The sequence below is a fragment of the Triturus cristatus genome, chromosome 10 (genome assembly GCF_964204655.1).
Source record: "Triturus cristatus chromosome 10, aTriCri1.1, whole genome shotgun sequence".
Classification (NCBI taxonomy): domain Eukaryota; kingdom Metazoa; phylum Chordata; class Amphibia; order Caudata; family Salamandridae; genus Triturus; species Triturus cristatus.
In genome coordinates this window covers 515,789,737-515,808,458 of record NC_140593.1, presented here as the reverse complement: position 1 = coordinate 515,808,458, position 18,722 = coordinate 515,789,737, and the positions used below count along the sequence as shown (strand labels likewise).

Genomic DNA, 18,722 nt, shown 5'->3' with positions numbered 1-18,722 from the left:
GGGAAGACTGGCGGGAAACCCCAAGGGAGAAAAGGGGGTGTGCCTCTGCCAACCCCACCCCTCAGGTGGGGGAGGCGAGGTGAAGCACATCTCCGGGCTCTCGCCATCTTGAAGATTGGGAGCCCTGCCCAATCAGGATTAGCCTACTGCCCCCCTCCCACAGAAGAGTGGCAGGATAGGGGGTGTGCCCACCCCAGGGAAGGGACCTATTGGTCCCTGCCCTTTACCTACCTGTAACGCCCCTATATTTAGTGTTTAGGGGCACCCTGAACCTTCCTTCCTCAGATCCAGATTCCAAAACAAGAAAGAAGATCAAGAAACAAGAAGACCTGCCGTGCAGCTGCTAACAAGAGGAAGACACCAACCGATTTGGCCCCAGCTCTACCGGCTTGTTGACCCTCGAACCTGCTCCTGGTTAACCCCGGCGTCTCCAGTGGTCAGCAACCTCAAAAACCCCAGAGGACCCGACTGCCTTGTGACTCTAACTACCTGGGACTCCCACGAGCAGTGGTACTGCTCAAAGCAAGTAACAAGCCCCTGGCATCAGCCAGGAACCGCGACTCCTGCACACTCTGCACCTGCCACGCCTGGCCTGTGCTGGAGTGAACAAAGACCACGAGGACGTCCCCTGGCGACTGTGACCCCGAATCCAGCAACCAAGGACCCACCTCGACGGTCCTGACGACACCTGCAGCCTCCAAACCAGGGACCCCTCCAACCGCGACCAGCAGAGGGTAAGATTTCCCGACGCCAAAAGGCACCCCGGCGCCCTGCGGCCCCCTGTGCCCAACTTCTGGGTGCCTACCTATCCTCCAACTACCCAATTTACCTCTCGAAGTGGTGGTCGCACCTGAAGAATCTTCGTCCCTGAGCTTGCAGCCATTGTTCGTCCTTGAGCTTCTCTATTGAAATTTATTGAGCACCCGACAGCTCAAAAGCACCCTGCACCCAGCCGCCCGAGTGACCCTGGCAGTTCAACCTCTTCTCTAATCTACTTCCCCATTTGCCCTGAGCAAGTGACCAGGAGCCCAGCTCCCACAGCTGCGTGGCCTGCTAGCCAGCAGCTGCCAACAAAAGGCCCCCCCCTGACCCCCATAGGATAACATTGGGCCTAACTCACTCTGAACCCGGCTGCCCCTGTGCTGCTGAGGGTGTAACAACTGTACCTACCTGACCCTAGGAGACCCCTGAGTCTATGCCCATAACCTTAACTCTGCCAGTCGAGTACTTACCCAAAAGTCGATAACTCACTTTTCTTCCATAGGGTAACATTGACTGGTTTCACTTGGAAATTCTTCTAAATGTCGAGTTTTGTTATCAGGAGAGATCCCAGTGCTGGATCTTGGTGCTCAGCACTGACCCTGAAAAGTAATTGCAATCGTACTTACCTATAACTTGATTTTCCTCTATAGGATAACATTGCCTGGTTTTTGCCAGAAATTCTTCTAAGGTGTCGATTTTGCAAATTTACAAATATTCGTTAAAAATTGCCTGTATAACAAAAACACATTATTTCAACTGTTTACAGGAGATGCCCCAGTGCTGGATCCAGGATCCAACACTGAGTTAGAAAAAGTAACAATAACCCCACTTACCTGCTAAGTGAATTTCCTCCCATAGGATAACATTGGTGATTCTATGTGAAAAAGTGTCAAACTTTAAAATACAATAATATTCCTTAAAAATCACAACTGTAACCAAAACGTTTTTACTCAACTCTTTACAGGAGATGTCCCAGGACTGAATCTAGGATCCAGTCCTGTGGTAAGAAAAGTAATCCAAAAAGTAATCAATTGCATTTAACTAGAAATTCCCATTGAGCTCAATGTTATATTGTGTTGCCTATTGCAACAACTGTATCTATTGCATTCAAAAGTCTATTGCCTACTGAAAAGTATTTATCTAAAGCGTCTCATTCAGAGAAAGTATATTTTGATACCTATTGTTGGTTCTAAAATAAAACAAATATATATTTTGATACAAGACCATTGGCCTAGAGTTCAGTTCTGGAGTGTGTGAGACCATTTGCTGACTGAGTGTGTACAACAAATGCTTTATGCTGTCCTCTGATAGTGCCTTACTGCTCGACCAAGCTACCACTTTAGAGAGTAAGGTTATATCTAACTTTAGCCTCTGCCAAACCTTTGGGGACTGTGGACTCTGTGCACACTTTACCTATTTGGGAACAGTATATACAGAGCAACTTTCTTACACTGGTGAATAGGCTTGCTGGAGAGATCATTGTGTGGTCTTATCACATGTGACTCACCATGAAATAGGATGGCGCGTCAACGGGCCTGCTGCAAAGCATAACTTGTAACACGCAAATAACTGATTTGTATTTTATGTAATTTGCTCTGTGGGTTACTGCTTTTGTCACAAGGATAGTTGATATCTAAAGATCATTGTAGGAAGCTGGGATTCTGTTGCCGTTACACCCTCCCTCCCCCCGCACCCACCCACCCACCCATTTTGCCATTTTTCTGATGCACTTTCACTTGGTGTGCCCTTTGTCCCTGCCAATCAGCTTCCCAGGACCTGTGTTCTTTACCTACACTGTACATTTTTACCCCCAATTGGCACCTCACTGGCCACATGTAAAGTCCCTCGTAAAACGTACCAAGGGCACTGTGACCAGAGAAGGTCTCTAAGGGCTGCAGTACATATTGTTCCACCCTTAGAGGTCCTGTACCTTAACACCAACACACTGACATTGCAGGCAGCATGTTTTGGTGCAGAGAAAAGTGAAGTGTCGACATGGCACACATACCTGTGTGCCATGCCTGCAACCCACTGTCTATGTTTTAAGCAAGACACCCCTCTAGCTGGGTGCACTATACCACTGGTGAGGGTACAGTTACTTGAGCACTGTACCTCTTCAATGTCTAAGTTAACTTTTAGACACTGTAAGTGCAGTAAAGCCATAAAAGAGTATATGGTCTGGGAGTTTGTCATTACGAACTCCACAGCACCATAATGGCTTCACAGCACCATAATGGCTTTACTGAATTGCGGGAATTCCAGTGTAGGATTTATTATACAATGCACTCAGAGGGCATCTTAGGGATCCCCCCTTCGAAACACGACCAGCCTCTGGTGGGTTCCCTGACTGGTAAACACCAGTCTGCCACCACGAGACATGTTTCTGGACCCCCGGGATGGGAGCCTTCACACCCTGAGCCCAGAAACAAAGTGTGAGAAAGTGGCTCTGTATATACTGTTCCTTAATAGGTACAGGGTGTACAGAGTCCACAGACCCCAAGGGTTTAACAGAGGTTAAAGTTAGATATAACCTTACTCTCCAAAGTGGTAGCCTGGTCGAGCAGTAAGGCAGTATCAGAGGACAGTGTAAAGTACTTGTTGTACACACTCAGTCAGCAAATAGTTCTACACACTCAATAACTGAACTCTAGGCCAATGGTTTGTATATAAAAAAAATATATGCTTGTTTTATTTTAGAACCAACACTTGGAATTAAAATATACTTTCTCAACAGGAGATGTTCCATAAAAATACTTTTTATATATGTAATAGACTTTTTAGTAAACAGTTACAAGTAGTTGCAGTAGGCAACTCTATTTCTAAACACAATACATTGAGCTCAATGCTAAATTCAAATTATATGCAACAGATCACTTTTTAGATTACTTTTGTAATTCCAGGCTTGGATCCTAGATCCAGTCCTGGGTCAGTTCTCAGAATCAGCTGTTGAAAGTCGACTTTGGTACTGTAATGATTTTTAACTAATATTTAGCTATTTCAAAAGTTAGCACTTAGAAAATATTTCAGAGCAAACAATCAATGATTCCCTATGGCAGGAAATGTAGGTTACAGGTACAGTAGGTTATCGTTACTTTTGTAATCCAGTACTGGGTGTCTAGACTCAGTACTGGGACATTTATCCAAAACAGGTAAGTAATTACGTTTTCAGATGTTATACGATTTTTGATGAATATTTAGAAATTGCAGAAATCAACACTTAGAAGAAATTTCACAGAAAAACAGTCAATGGTTTCCTATGGAAGAAAAATGAGTTAAAGGTAAGTATAGTTGTGGGTAATTTTCAGAGTGAGTGCTGGGCACCAAGATCCAGCACTGGGAGCTCACCTAAGAGCAGGTGAGTAAATTCGTTTTTGGTACTCGGCTGATTTTTGGTAAATATTTTGAGTTTGAAAAGTCCACACTTAGAAGAATTTCCAAGAAAAAGACAGTCAATGTTACCTCATGAGGAAAATGAAGTTAGCGGTTTAAGGGTAAGTACTCGACTGGCTGAGTTAAAGTTCTGAGCATAGACTCAGGGGTCCCCCAGTGTCAGGTAGGTACAGTCAGTTCACCCTCAGCGGTTTCAGGACAGCCGGGTGCAGAGAGAGTTTGGCCCAATGTTATCCTATGAGGGATAGGGGGGCCTGGGTTGGTGGCTGCTGTCGGGCAAGCCACGCGGCTGTGGGAGCTGGGCTCCTGGTCACTTACTCAGGGCAAGTGGGGAAGTAGGTTAGTGTAGAGTTTTCACTGCCAGGGCCACTCGGGCGGCTGGGTGCAGGGTGCTTTTGAGCCGTCGGGCGCGCAATTGATTTCTATGGGAAATATCCGGTTTGGAAAAAGACTGCAGGCTCGGGGACGAGGACTCTTCAGGTGCCACCACCACTTCGAGAGGTAAGTTGGGTAGTTGGAGGATAGGTAGGTACCCCAGGATTGGGCACAGAGGGCCGTGGGGCGCCGGGTGCAGGGGTGCCTTTTGGTGTCGGGAAATCTTACCCTCTGTTGATCGCGGTTGGGGTGGCACTCTGTTCTGAGGCTGCAGGCTTCTCCAGGATTGTCGAGGGGGGTCCTTGGGTGCCGGACTCGGGGTCACAGTCGCCATGGGGTCGTCCTCGTGGGTTTAGTTCACTCCGGCACCGGCCAGGCTTGGCGGGTGCAGAGTGGGCTGGGATCGCGGTTCCGGGCTGCTGCCAGGGGTTAAAGGTAGGTTCTGAGTAGAACCTCTACTCATGGGAGTCCCAGGGAATCAGAGTTCAAAGGTAGCCAGGTCCTCCGGGGTTTCTGAGGTTGCTGGCCACAAGAGATGCCGCGCTGGAGCAGGAGCAGGTTCGAGGGCCGACAGGCCGGTAGGGCTGGGGCCAAAGCAGTTGGTGTCTTCCTCTTTTTAGCAGCTGCAGGGCAGGTCTTTGTTCTTCTTGGTCTTCTTGTAGTTTCGAATCTCGGATCTGGGGAAGGAAGGTTCAGGGTGCCCCTAAATACTAGATTTAGGGGCGTTACAGGTAGGTGAAGGCCAGGGACCAATGGGTCCTTGTCCTGGGGTGGGTACACCCCCCTATCCTGCCTCTCTCCTGTGGGAGGGGGGCAGTAGCCTAATCCTGATAGGGTAGGGCCTCCCATCTTCAAGATGGCGAGAGCCCGGAGATGTGCTTCACCTCGCCTCCCCCACCTGAGGGGTGGGGTGGGCAGGCTGGCACATCCCCTGTCCTTGTATGGGGTTTCCGGCCAAGCTCCCCGCCAGAGTGGGGGGTTGCAGGGGCCTGGGGAAACTCCTAGAGGCGGCAGGCCTTTGAAGCTTCCCTTTGCTCATCCTGGGGAGGAGATTTATCACCTCACCCAGGATGTGCATTGTTGCAGGCCCGGGAGAGCAGGGGCTCTCCCACCCAGGGGTCCAGCAACGTGTCTGCTGTGTGGCAGCCTGGGCAGCCTCAGAGCAGACGTGGATTGTAGGTTAGTTGTAAGGGGGCATCTCTAAGATGCCCTCTGGGGTGCTTGGTACATTAAATCCCAAACTGGCATCAGTGTGGGTTTAATGTGCTGAGAAGTTTGATACCAAACTTCCCAGTCTTCAGTGTTGCCATTATGGTGCTGTGGAGCTCGTGTTTGACGAGCTCTCAGCACCATGTATTCTTAAATTGCAGCACTGCACTTACAGTGCCCGGGAATGGACCTGGGTACTGTAGGGGCACAGGGCGCCTGCTCCTGTGCCCACATCATGGGCATAAGGCACCCAGCCAGAGGGGTGGCTGACATATGCCATGGCAGTGTAGGTAATGGGCATGGCACACAGATGTGTGCCATGTCGACTCTTCACTTTTGTCCTGCACCCAGACACTCAGCCTGCAAAGGCAGTGTGTGTGTGTAAGGGTACAGGGCCTCTAAGGGTGGCACAATGAGTGCTGCAGCCCTTAGGGGCCTTCCCTGGTCACAAGGCCCTGGGTACCTAGGGTACCATTTACCAGGGGCTGACATGTGGCCAGGGTTTGCCAATTTGGAGTTTGTGTGTTTTTAAGGAAGGAACATAGGCCCTGGGCACCTGATTGGCAGGAGTCCAGGGTACACTCATTCAAAGTACATTCAGCAATTTAGCAAAAAGTGGGGGCATACCATGCAAGAAAGAGGGCACTTTCTCACACAGCCTTTCCTAGGTGGAGGTGGTCACACCTCCCCCCAGGTCAGGAAGAGCAGAGGAGCTTCAAAGGCCTTGTTTCCTTTGTAATGCGACCCTACAGCCTCTCCTGCTTTTAGGAGCAGGTCCCCTTCCTGTCTCCCCTCCTTTCCGGTGGGAAGCAGGCGGGAAACATTAGAGCAGCCCAGAAGGTGTGCTCACCTCTGCCAACCCCACTCCTCACGTGGGGAGGCAAGGTGAAGCCCACTCTTCAGTTCCCGCCATCTAGCAGATGGCAGGCACACTCCAATCAGGGTTAGGGATTGTACCCACTCCCCCACGTGGGGTGAGCACACCAAGGGTGTAGTCACCCTATGGTCTGTAGCCCATTGGCTACTGACCTAGAGCCCCCTAAAATGCCCCCTAAATACAGTATTTAGGGGGCACAACTGAACCAAGAAGGCAGATTCCCGCAACCTACGAAGGAAGACGTCTGGGAGAGGAATTGACTTGGCCCCAGTCCTACCGGCCCGTCTGCAGTTTCCAGAGATCCTGCACCTAAAGTCATCTTGTCCTGCAGATAGTGACCACCGGAAACCCTGGGAGGACTGACCGCCTTCCACAAAGACCGGATCTCCTGTGAACATCAGCTCTGTTAAAAAAACCAAGACTCTGAGCCTATTGATGACAAACCTGACGCCTGGAACCACCACTGCACCCGTCGCCTATGGCCTGAGCTAGAGTGGCCCACCGGTCCCAGCGAGGTCCCCCAGCGTTCCAGAGTCCGAGTCCACCATGGGTTGACCCCTTCAGGACTCCTCTATGTTGCCTGCAGCCTCTGCACGGAGACCCCAACCGCGAGTGGCCTAGTAAGGTGAGATCCGACCTGAAAAGACACCCCTACGTCCAGCCGCCCTGCACCCTGGAGAAGAGAACCCGAGGTACACCTAAGTCCCCGAGCACTCCAACTTACCTGGTCAGCTGTTGGTTCTTCCCAGAAGTCTTCCTTGACCGAGCCTGCAGCCAAAATCCCAAACTGGCAACTCCCATTGAAAACAATAGGGCACCCGTGCCAAATCAGCACTCTGCAACCGGCCGCCCCTGTGCTGCTGGGGGTGCACCTTGTTTGCCAACTTGGATCTCCCTTTGCCCTGAGCGCAAACACCAGGAGCTTTACTCCCACAACTAGCTCTTAAGCAGCCACCTATTGGAGGCCCCCTATCCCCCATTGGATAATATTGGACCTCAGCACTCTGCACCCAGCCGCCCTAGTGCCACTAAGGGTGCTTTGAGAGTGCATCCTTGACCCTGGGAGAACCTTGGTTCTAACGCCAGAATACTAACTCCAAATTACTTACTGATGAACCGATAACACAGTTTTCTCCCTTAGGACTGCATTGACTGCTATTCTGTGAAAAATCTTCTCAGTGTGGAGTTGGTTTGTATGAAAACCTAAGAAACTGCATATGTACCAAAACTGATTTACCTACCTTTTCTCTAGGAAATGTTCCAGTGTGATATGTGGGCATATCATACTGAGTATAAAAAGTAATCTGAAAAGTAATTCAACTCTTTTATAAACAAATGACTTACCTTTAAAGCATTCAAATTGCATTCATATTGTATTTCACTGCATCATTCCTGCAAAGTATTACATACTTAACTGTACCAGGCCTGGCCTGTAACTAAATAATAATTTTATACAAACTAATTGGCCTGAGTTCAGTCTTTGAGTGTGTGATGGCATTTCTTGCCTGAATTTGTATGATAAATGCTTATCACTACCCTTTGATAAAGCCCTACTGCTCGTCCACACTACCACAAATAAAGAGCAAAGTATTCTCTACTTTTACCTCTGCCTACCTTTGGGGTTCCACTGGACTCTGTGCACGCTATACCTTACTTTGGTATAGTACATACAGAGCCACCTTCCTACAATCATAAATTACAATACTTGTCGTAAAGCACTGGAAATTACAGTCAAGCAGCAATGAGCTGTATTCAAACTGCAAGGTAGAATTGTAGAGCGTTACTGTTTTTCCTCAATGATTCGTTATTTAGAAGCTGCTAAAAAGGATTTATTTGTGCTGTAATAAAGACTTAAGTAGAGACCACCTCAACCACTGAATTCTGTGGACCTTATACACTTTTCCAGTTCTGATTTTGTGTATCTCTGGACTAAGCACTATTCACATGTAATGCTTACCAGTATGGATATGTGACTATTACACCATGTAACCCTCCTTGGCATATCCAAGATTTCTTATATATTGACTTACCTACTTGCCTAATTCATTACCTCTATATATCATCTGTCACCCTATATTGGGTTGAGTGTACCATAAAATAAATGTTTTGAAGTGCTATTTATATGGTTATTAATGTAATTATTCATATAGATAGACTTCAAGCTCTGGCATTTTTGCAACTCTTCACTATAGGGTGTGAGAAAATGGGGTTCTGTTTCAGTACCACCCACTTTTTTACTGGCGTTTGTCTGTAGGGTACTGGGCCCCTGCTGTCCAGGTTCCCAGTACCAGTGTTCTTTCCCTAAAAACATGTCCGCAATTGGTACTTCTGCCCCTCTGTAAGTACCTAGTGAGTGGTACCCTAGGTACCTAGGGCGGAGGCCGAAGAGGTTCCACTGGGAACCCTTCACTAGGACCATGCCACTGCCCCTACAGCTGAAATGCCCCTGTTCGATGAAAAATGACCACGTCATCATGGCACACTGCGCTAGCTAGCACTGCATAAGATATAGGTAAGTCACCCCTCTAGCAGGCCTTAGCAGCTCTAAGACAGCGTGCACTATATCCCCAGTGTGGGCATATCAGCTTAGCAGATATGCCCCTACAGTATTGGGGTCTATTCCCTAATATTGTAAGTGCCAGGGAAGCAATAGCGAGGACATGGACTGGGAACTTGACAATTCGAGTTCCGTAGCACCACGATGGCTTCACTGAACCCAGTAACGTTTAGCACCAAACAGCTTCTCGTATTAAATCCACAGTGGTGCAAGTTTGAGATTTATTTAAACATGTACTCAGAGGGCACCTCAGAGGTGCTCCCTGAAAACCTACCAACCCTGGTGTGGTCTCTGGCTGGCTTTAGGCAGCCTGCCACCACCATACCTGTTTCTGTATACCGGGTGGAGAGCCTCTACTGTCTGGGGCCAGAAACAATGCACATCCTGGGCAGAGGTGTCAAACCTCCACCCCCAGGATGAGACACTGCTTGAAGGGGAAGCTTAGAAAGGATAAGAGGTGTGCCCACCTTTGCCAACTCCACTCCTCTGGTTTCAAAGTTAAGCACACTTTCCAGTCCCCTCCATCTTGAAGATGAAGGGACCCATCCAATCAGGGCTAGGTCTGAGACGCTCCCACAGGAGGGTGGCACAGTAGTGGGTGTAGTCATCCCAGGTAAGGTGTCCATTGGCCCTACCTTCTACTCTCCTTTAAAAAAAAAGTATAATTTCTTTAAATTGGTTTGGACCTCCTTTTGAAGTTGTGTGTCCATTATTGATCATTGTTGTGCAATAAATGCCTTACACTCCCCTGTGTTAGGCTTAAGGCTGCTCGCCCACACTACCACTAACAGAGCACTTTGGGTTTTACATTGAGCCCTGTACACTTTTGGGGAACCCCTGGACTCTGTGTATGGAATTACCACCTGGTGGCAATATACTATACAGGGCCAGGTTCCTACACAGGGGTTGAAAAAGTCAAACTCCTGTCTCCAAATCTAGATTAGCTCTTAAGCACTTGAGAAGTGAAACGATGAGTCTTTGTTTTCACCATTGTATTGGTATCATTGTGTTAAACTCCAACTAGCTCTTAGCCAGTATGAAACTCAAAGGAGTATGGATACCATTCTTTAAGTGGGGCATTTTGTATTGGGCCCATTTGGAATAATAAAATAAGAGGCCTTCCAGTGCTTAATTGGAGCCAGTGGTTTCCGGTGTTCCGCAGCGCCACTTAATTGGTTTCCATGCTCGGCCCTTAATTGTCAACACTACACTAATGACACTGCCACATGATGGCGCTGCCCGTCTAATTCAGAGATGAGCACAACAACGGGTGTTTATGAATACAATACACATTAGAAGTTACTAATACCTGCCTCCCCAGCTATTCCTTTAGCTTTGGGGACCTGGAATAACCTGAACTGTCACACTTGCAGGCTAGAGAGATGGTTAGTAGTTGATTTGGCAGTGATGACTTGAGCAATGGGTGGTGCTAGCTGCATCGGCCTCCTGATCAGAGCTCTGGCACTTATTATTTTACAAATTAAGCACTGTCTTCGTCATCCCCTGCTGTTTAGAACTCAAAGTAGACGCAGTGCTGGTGAGGGTCTGTGCTCTGGTGACCGCAGATTACACTGGGGCAAAGTCAGCTTACTTCACTGAGGCTGACCCAGATCTGGCTAAATATTAGCTACTGTATCCCCCTTGTTTCCTTCACTAGTTGTTACAGGTACGTCATATGTCTTCCCCTTGCCTAACAGTACTCTCTCTTCCCTTTCCCACTAACTTATGAACTATGTAATTTATGAAGTCTTTGCTACATATAAGTACACTTGAATAATTGTTCACTTGATTGTTATTCAGATTTTTGTATCCTCACTCCGACTATCTGATCCCCAGTCCTATCCCCCTGAAGCTTCTGTGTAAAAGAATGTGTCCAGCAGAAATGTAGTAAAGAGCCCAAGCAATATGCTGTTATTCACTATGTTCTCTTCCCTTATTTCTCTGCACCTCTTTCATCCCATGCCCATTTTGGTGAGATGTGATAAATAACCTGGGCCACAGCTGAATTAGGTCATGTTGAAAGTCTCACTCATGACACCTATTTTTTAGTCTGGAATGGCGCCATTTCAGTGTCTTGACTTTAGAAACTCCTTGTAAACTGAATGCTTGGGTTTGAAATATTGTTAAATATCCACTTAGTTAGCAGTTGTTCCCAAAAAATCACAGGAAACTAAATTTAGAGACTGATGTTTCTGTGATTAAGATATTCAGATTTTGTAGTGATCCAACATTCTGCCAAATTGCCACTGTTTTATTAAAATTTAAAAACTCTCACAGTTTTTTCTAAAATGGCGTGAGCAGTTGGTTAGGACTTTGCAGAAAGTGATGTTGTCTTGTATCTGATAGAGACATCTAGCCGCAGATTCCTTAACTTTAGAATGTTCCCAGGTGCCAGTCTGGATCCGAAGAATTTTCAGCAGTACCTGTGCGCTCCGGTGGACGGAGTCGCATGGCTCTGTCCTGACGACCACCGAAATGACGTCAGTGGAGTTATAAAAGTCCCTCCTGGCGTGCGGATGTCAGTTTTCTTCTTTTCCCCATCTCAACGCGATCCAGGAGAAGCGCTACCTCTGGCCTGTGTTTGTTTCAGGCCTTTTAGACGCCTTTTGGCATTCAGGAACAGTGTGCGATGCCTTCGGGCTTCAAGTCGTGTAAGACTTGTACGCAGCAGATGCCGTCAACGGATCCACACAAGATCTGCATGTGGTGCCTAGGAGAGCACTACAATTCCGAGGAGTGTCACGCCTGCCGGCAGTTGAAACTGAAGTCCCTTCGGGAACGTCGGATGAAGTTATTGTCCGCCCGGATGTCCCGTTCGGAGTCCTTGTGCCGCCCGTCTCCATCTTGTGCTAGGGCTCCTGTTCGGGACAGGTCATGGAGTTCTTCCCGCAGACGTCGCTCGTCTGACGCGGGTAAGCACAAGAAGAAGTCACGGAGGTCGCTGCTCTCTGTCTTCACCGGACACGGGCCCCCAGGAGTCGACCTCAACCCACCCTCCCTTTCCTGGTGCTGGGGCGATCAGGACCCAGATGGAAGCCTACTCTCGGGCTTTACTGGCCATCTTTTCATCACCCCCTCTCCCTGGCATGCCTTCGGGCCCCACAGAAGGCGTAGGGACTCAGGTCGGGACTTTGCCGGCAGGTTTGCCCTCGAAGACAATCGAAACTCTGACTCCGGTTCCGGAGTCTCTGCGACGTTGAGGCATGGCCCGGAGGGACATCCCAGCCTGACGGCAAACCTTCCTGTGGCGTCTCTGCACAGCCCTGTGAGGCTCTCAGCACAGACTCTGGATGCGGCTGCAACGCGTTTCCCTCTGCAGTTCCCAATTTCGGTGAAGGTAGAGTTGGCACCGGCCGACGAGTCTTCGGTGATCGTGACGTCGAGGCAACGCTGTCTCGACGCCGGTGCTGTCCACTGCTATTCCTCTGTTGGTGGAGGAGGTTGAGACCTCTGAGGGTTCCCCACCACCAGGGTTGTTTCGATGCTCCTCGGAGCAGGTGCCCATGGAGCACTGGCAGGCCTTAACTCGTCCTCGGGCTGGGGAGCCTCTACCGTTGGGTGCACTTGTTAGCCTACAAACGTCCCCTACTGATGTCTTATTGACGCCACCAAGAATGGCCACAGGGGCTAGTGCGGCGTTTGTGAGGCCTGTTTTCAAGTCTGCAGATATCTTGCAGATGCAGCCTCCCTCAGTCTCTTTGCCTTCTGATCCCTTGTTGGATCTACTCCACCAGAGAGTTGTGAAGGTGTAGCCCTTGCTGCCCTTTTGTGGTCATTATATGACACTCTTCTTGGCGCTTGGGCGAGGCCCTCATCTGGGAACCCTGTGGATCGTGCTTTTGCACATCGTATTCGCCTGTCTCCAAGTGACCTGGTCTGTTTGTCCCTCCCTCCTAGGGCTCAAGGGTTGGTAGTCCAGGAAGCTTCAGTCTCGTTACCCTCCTCCGCTGCTTCCTACCTCTAGGGAGTCTTGCTGTTTGGAGTCGTGTGGCTGCCATGTCTTTGCGTCCACTAGCTCGGGCCTTGGGTCCCTGAACACGTCTTGCGTGTTTGCACGAGCTACTTTTGCCCTTTGGGACTCGGTTGAGTGTCCCTTTCCATCTCTTCCAGAGGGCCCTCGAGCTAACCTGGTTCGGTTTCTTTATGATGGTCGGGAAATGTCAGTTTTCCATTCGGTCAGCTATGGACACTGCTGACTATGTGGGTCGGGCTATGGCCAGGTCAGTTGCTCTGCGTCGCCATGACTGGTTGCACAATGGCAGTTTCCCTGAAAATGTTCAGGAGCGTCTTGGGGATCTGCCCTTTCATGGGGCAGTCTTTTTGACAGGTTCTCTGACTCAGCGGTTCAGCGTGTCATGTCTGGGTTCCCATGACTTCCATGGTTTACAGTCCTCATTGCAGACTTTTGATTTCGTTTGCAGTATTGTCACTGATTTTCTGATATCAGTCTATAGGTTATTTCCTGGACTGACTGTACTGCTAATCAGCCGTTTTAGCCCTTATTTGGTAAACTAGCGAGCTGTTTTTGCATTTCTTTTTGAGTCCTCTGACTACGAGCTCGTCTCAAGAGGTGTCCCTTACTTTTTATAGGTATGTGACATACTCTATGTGGGGTATTCGTTGGCTATTACATAGCTGCTCTTCCTGGCACGTGAAGTTTCGAAGGCTCCTGCAGTCTTCTTAGGACGGTTGTCTTCTGTCCCTTAGTAGAATTGTCCTATGGTGTCATACTGTAGGCTTCTCACTTCGTTCCGCTCTTTCTGCTGTGTGGGACGTCTCTTCTGGTGAGGCCCACTTCTCTCCTGGAGCTTATGCGTTGTCTACGGTTGGTTCGTAGCACTCCCCTGCCTCTGTGGATGCAGACTTCTCCAGAGTATTGTGGGGTTTCTGCCATGCCTGGTTCACTCCGCCGTGTTCACGCCTTCATTTCTTGCCTTTGGCTGTTCTTTCGGCCTTTCGCTGTACTCTTTTTGCCTACATCGCAAGTGTCCCTTGTGGGCATGTTGATCTGTTCCACTCCGGAACGGTCCGTGTTTTTTGAGAGACGACATGTGAATACACACAGGTTATGTTCGCTTTCACGGGGTGCCTGCGGTATTCCTTACGCCACTGATTTGGCTGCATTATATTCTGGCTAATCTTCAATCCCTGGTGTGGGGAAGGGCTTAGGTCTTCTCTCGTGGCTCAGACCCTGACTGTTTTTTGCCTATGGACAGTGGAGTCTACGCCAGACGCGTCACTGGTGCCCTATTTCTCTGTGAACTTCCAAGGCAGGGGCTCAAGCCCCTCTGCTCATTGCTGTGCAAGGGCTCAGGTACTTCTGCTCCTGCTGATTTATTGGTGGAAGTTTTCTTCTTCAGGATACTCATTGTCCTTGCGCAGTATCTGTATACGGCTATATATACATTCTTCAGACACTGTGTATGTGTATTACTAACTCATTCCTCGTTAGTGTAGTGGTCAGTATTCCTGCCTGACTGGGGGGGGGGTGGTACCAGGTTTCCTTCCCAGGCGGGGAGGGTGATGTTGTTTTCTCAGTGTTTTGACATTATGTCCTGCTATGTTTCGCACCAGTGCTGTTGACCGCTGTTGAGCGGCCTCCTATTATCTAGGGCATGCTGTTCGAGATCTCCTTGTCTTTCATTTTTCTAATTGTTTTCATATATATGTATATATGTCCTGAGATATACACACACAGCTAGAGGGCAAGCAGACTGGGATTTTCCTTGCTGTAGTATCTGGGGTTGTTGCCCCAGATTCTGTTTCTCTTTCTCTATCTTTCTCTGTCTCTCTTGCGCTCTCACTTTCGCTCTCGCTCGGGAGCGAGCCTTATGGGAGTGCCGGCTTTTGCCGGTATCCTTTCTCCTTTGGGTATGGTTGGCTGGTTGACTACCTGGTGATGCGCTTGTCTCTCTCTGCCGACGCATAAGTGCTGTTGATAATACATTTCATTGCACTTTTGCATATGTGTGGTGTAGTTCTCACGGGATACACTTTCTGCTTATGCGTATCCCTGTCATACACATACATATATCTCTTGGTAGTCATGGTTCTGTATATCTCTGCATGGTGACATCTGTCCCCTCACTTGTCATTGGTGGCATCCACTGTGGTGCATGCTCAGTTTGTATGCTCTGACTCAGTTTTGTCCCTTCTCTGGGACTTTGTCTTTTGCGTGTCCATGGGATCCTGTGCTCGGTTTATCTTCTTTTTGCAAACGTTCATGGATCTTTCTTCCATTATGCACTGACCAATCTGGTTCTGTGATTTCCTTTCGTCCCTGTCTGGACGGGAGACGTCCTCTGGTGGATTGTGGTGCTTCTGTCGCCCCTTGTTAATGCTCCTTTACAGATCTTAATGGATTTGGTGTTAGCCACGCTGGCAGTGCTGTCCCCACTGTGTTTGTCGATGTTATTGAGGTTATTGAAAGTTATGTTCACTTTGGAACTTGGTGGGTTTCAGTTGCAGATCCTCATCCATTGGGGTATAGCTTTGGTATCTATTATAAAGTTAAGGAATCTGCGGCTAGATGTCTCTATCAGATGAACGAGTTACTTTCCTTCGGTAACAATGTATCTGTTAGAGACACAGTCTAGCCGCAGATTCCTTAACGCCCACCTATCCTGCCCCCTGTGAGGACCTTTTCAGGTTGGGTTCTACCCACTTGCCTCCTTACAGCTGGCCTTAGTCTTCCTGCGGGGTGGTCTACTTCACCTCCCTCCGGGGCAGAATGTCTCATTTTATCTGTTGTTTCTCCACCTTTTATACAATTGGGTGGTGGGGTTTTATGTTCTTCCATGCTCCTCTACCCTGGTTCTTCCAGTGTTACGGGTTATTCATGTTCTTCTACCCTCCCTTCCACACTCATCTTTTTTTACCTGTTACTTTTGGGTCTCTTTGTCTATGCTTCAGTTGATTGGTTTGGGGGTCTTTTTGACTATGCTACAGTCAATAGGTTGTTTATGGGGTGTATAGTTGACATTCATTTCCAATCCCGTTTTACCTCAAAGGAGGGCATGGCTCTTCGCTTCTGCAAGTCTGTTTCTAGGGGCAGGTACTCTGTTCTCTCCCTTCAGGCCATTACAGTAGAAGTACTCTTTTTCTAACACACAATGTGATGTTTCTCATCATTCTATCTTTCTTGTCATTGTTTCAAAGATTTTTGATCTTTTTTGGCACACTGTTTCTACTCTCTCACAGTTTTTGTAGTGGCTCCGCGTTGTGGCGCGGAAAAGTTTCACCGTAGAAAACTGACATCCGTGCGCCGGGAGGGACTTTTATGGCTCCATTGACGTCAGGACGGAGCCAAGCGACGCCGTCGCCCGGCGCTCAGAAGTACTGCTGAAAACTCTCAGTATCCAGACTGGCGTCTGGGATCATTCTAGAGTTAAGGAATCTGCGGCTTGACTGTGTCTCTACCGTATACATTGTTACTGAAGGTAAGTAACTCATTCATTAGGACTACAGGCTCATAATTGTTCTTTGTTCATTTGAGACTTTTCAATGTGTTCAGTACCGTGTTATATTGCTTTGTGAGTCTGCCAACTGAATGTTATGCACGTTTATTTTTTTCTAGATCCACGTTTCCCAAATCATCAATTATTTGACCAGCGAAATCCACCTCCTCCACATCCTCCACCTCTTCTGAACAGCAACCATTCTATGCCTGCACAAGGTCCACTTTCTTTCAGTCAGTCAGCACCTGGCTTTAATTCCCCAGGGCAGCAGTCTGGGTTTAATCTACAGAATCAACAGCCAAACTTTAGTCTGCAGGGACAGCCTCCTGGTTATAATCTACAGGGTCAGCAGTCTAGCTATAGCCAGCATGGACAGCCTCCTAGGTTTAATCACCAGGGTCAACCACCGGTATTTAATCAGCAAGGACACCAGTCAGGATTTACTCAGCCTGGTCAACAGCCTGGGTTTAATCAACCGGGCCAGCAGCTTGGTTTTGCACAAGGCCAGCAGTCAGGATTTAATCATATTCAGCCACCAGGGTTTAATCCTTTGGGTCAGCCATGTGGGTTTAATCAGCACGGGCAGCAGCCTGGGGGTAATCAACATGGGCAACAGTCTGGTTATAATCAACATGGTCCACAGTCTGAGTTTAATCAGCAAGGGCAGCAGTCTGGGTACAATCAGCAAGGGCAGCAGTCTGGGTTTCCTAGGGATCGAACTGTACGACCGAGTATCCAATCTCCTGGTGGTTCACACCTTCACTACAACCAGCCAGCAGCAGGAAATACAAGACCTTTCATTGCTCCTAGGCAGCAGTACCCTCCAAGTCCTGGACAGCAGTTTATATCACATGCTCAGTCTAACATGCAGGTAAGACTAATTTTGGTGCTGCTGATTTTCATTGTGGCTTTTATCTAAACCTTAAGCTGAAAGTGATGATCTTCTTTTCAATCATATCATGAAGAGAGCCTCAGTATTGTATATGTTTGGCCACCAATCTCCACCTAAAAGTACAATTAGTTAATATTTGTACTTGGACTCTGAGAAGATGATTAATTATCGTTGAGGATACTTAACCTCACAACTTGTAAAATAAGTAAATAATAGGTTATATATAATATGTGGGTAAGTACTTCTCCTTTGTAAGTGTGTCTTATCCTTTTGATTTTGCTTTACTTCGGTTAACACTTTTAGAGATTTATTTTTAAGGTACTCTGCTAAATGGAGTTGTAGGCTTTGAGATTGGTGGATCAAGAAAGGCATGGGTTACTGTTGCACCTTGTCAAATGGCACAAGCTATCTTCAGTGAGTCCTTCAGTTTAGAGTTCTTACTCTCACAGTTTCCATGAAGGCATGAGACAATTGCTTGACCTAGTTGTGTATATAAAACAAAGCATATCTTCCTGAAAGAAGTCATTTGTTTAATTAGATTTAGCTCCTTCATAATCAATAAAATATGTAAGGGTTTTTTTATGCCACTAATAGGGCTGTAAAATCAAAGGTTTGCAGATTGATAAAAAGTCATGAATGCGATATTTCTTTGATGCTAACCTAGCGGTTTGCTAGAATGATCACATACTAATCATTCATCCATGGTGATCTGTGATTTAGCATAATTGTAGAGAATAGGGCTGCCATCATTTGCCTTGCAGAGGGGATTAGATGAAAAAGTAACTAGTTAAACTGTGAAAGTGGCATAGGTTATCTATTGGATTGGACGTGGAAGAGAATGACCAAGAGCGGTACGTTCAGTGATGTGGTTGCGGAGAAGATGAATTCTCTGGCAACTGGATTCTCATGATCTGAGTGTGTCCTTCTCAGAGACGATATTGGAGGCAGATCTTGCAGTACATTTGAAGATGCCTTGGGCAAAAGGTTCCCCTGAATCCTCTTCGGTTCTGATAGGAAGAATTAAGAGTACCGGTAACTTTTTGCTAGCAAACAGTGAGTGAATTGTTTAAGTTAGACCCCAAGGATGTTGCGGCATTGATTACCAAACCTGCAGCAGAAAACAAAAATTGTGTGACACAGAATTGAGTTTTTGCTGCACTTTATTGTACTCCCATTTATTCCACTTCAGCCTTTAAACTATGG

The 18,722-nt window shown here is 47.8% G+C and overlaps 1 protein-coding gene across 7 annotated transcripts in view; it reads left to right on the top strand.

The window, feature by feature from the left end:
* The window catches only part of RBM33 (RNA binding motif protein 33), a 594,498-nt gene that overhangs the window by 275,249 nt on the left and 300,527 nt on the right, over positions 1–18,722 (top strand). For all 7 annotated transcript variants that reach the window (XR_014970135.1, XR_014970134.1, XR_014970136.1 and 4 more), the window contains one exon: positions 16,747–17,498. Coding sequence is in view for 4 of the 7 variants with exons in the window: in XM_085631975.1 (XP_085488101.1) it covers positions 16,747–17,498 (752 nt within the window). In the remaining 3 variants the exon portion in view is untranslated. The remainder of the gene's footprint in view (positions 1–16,746; positions 17,499–18,722) is intronic.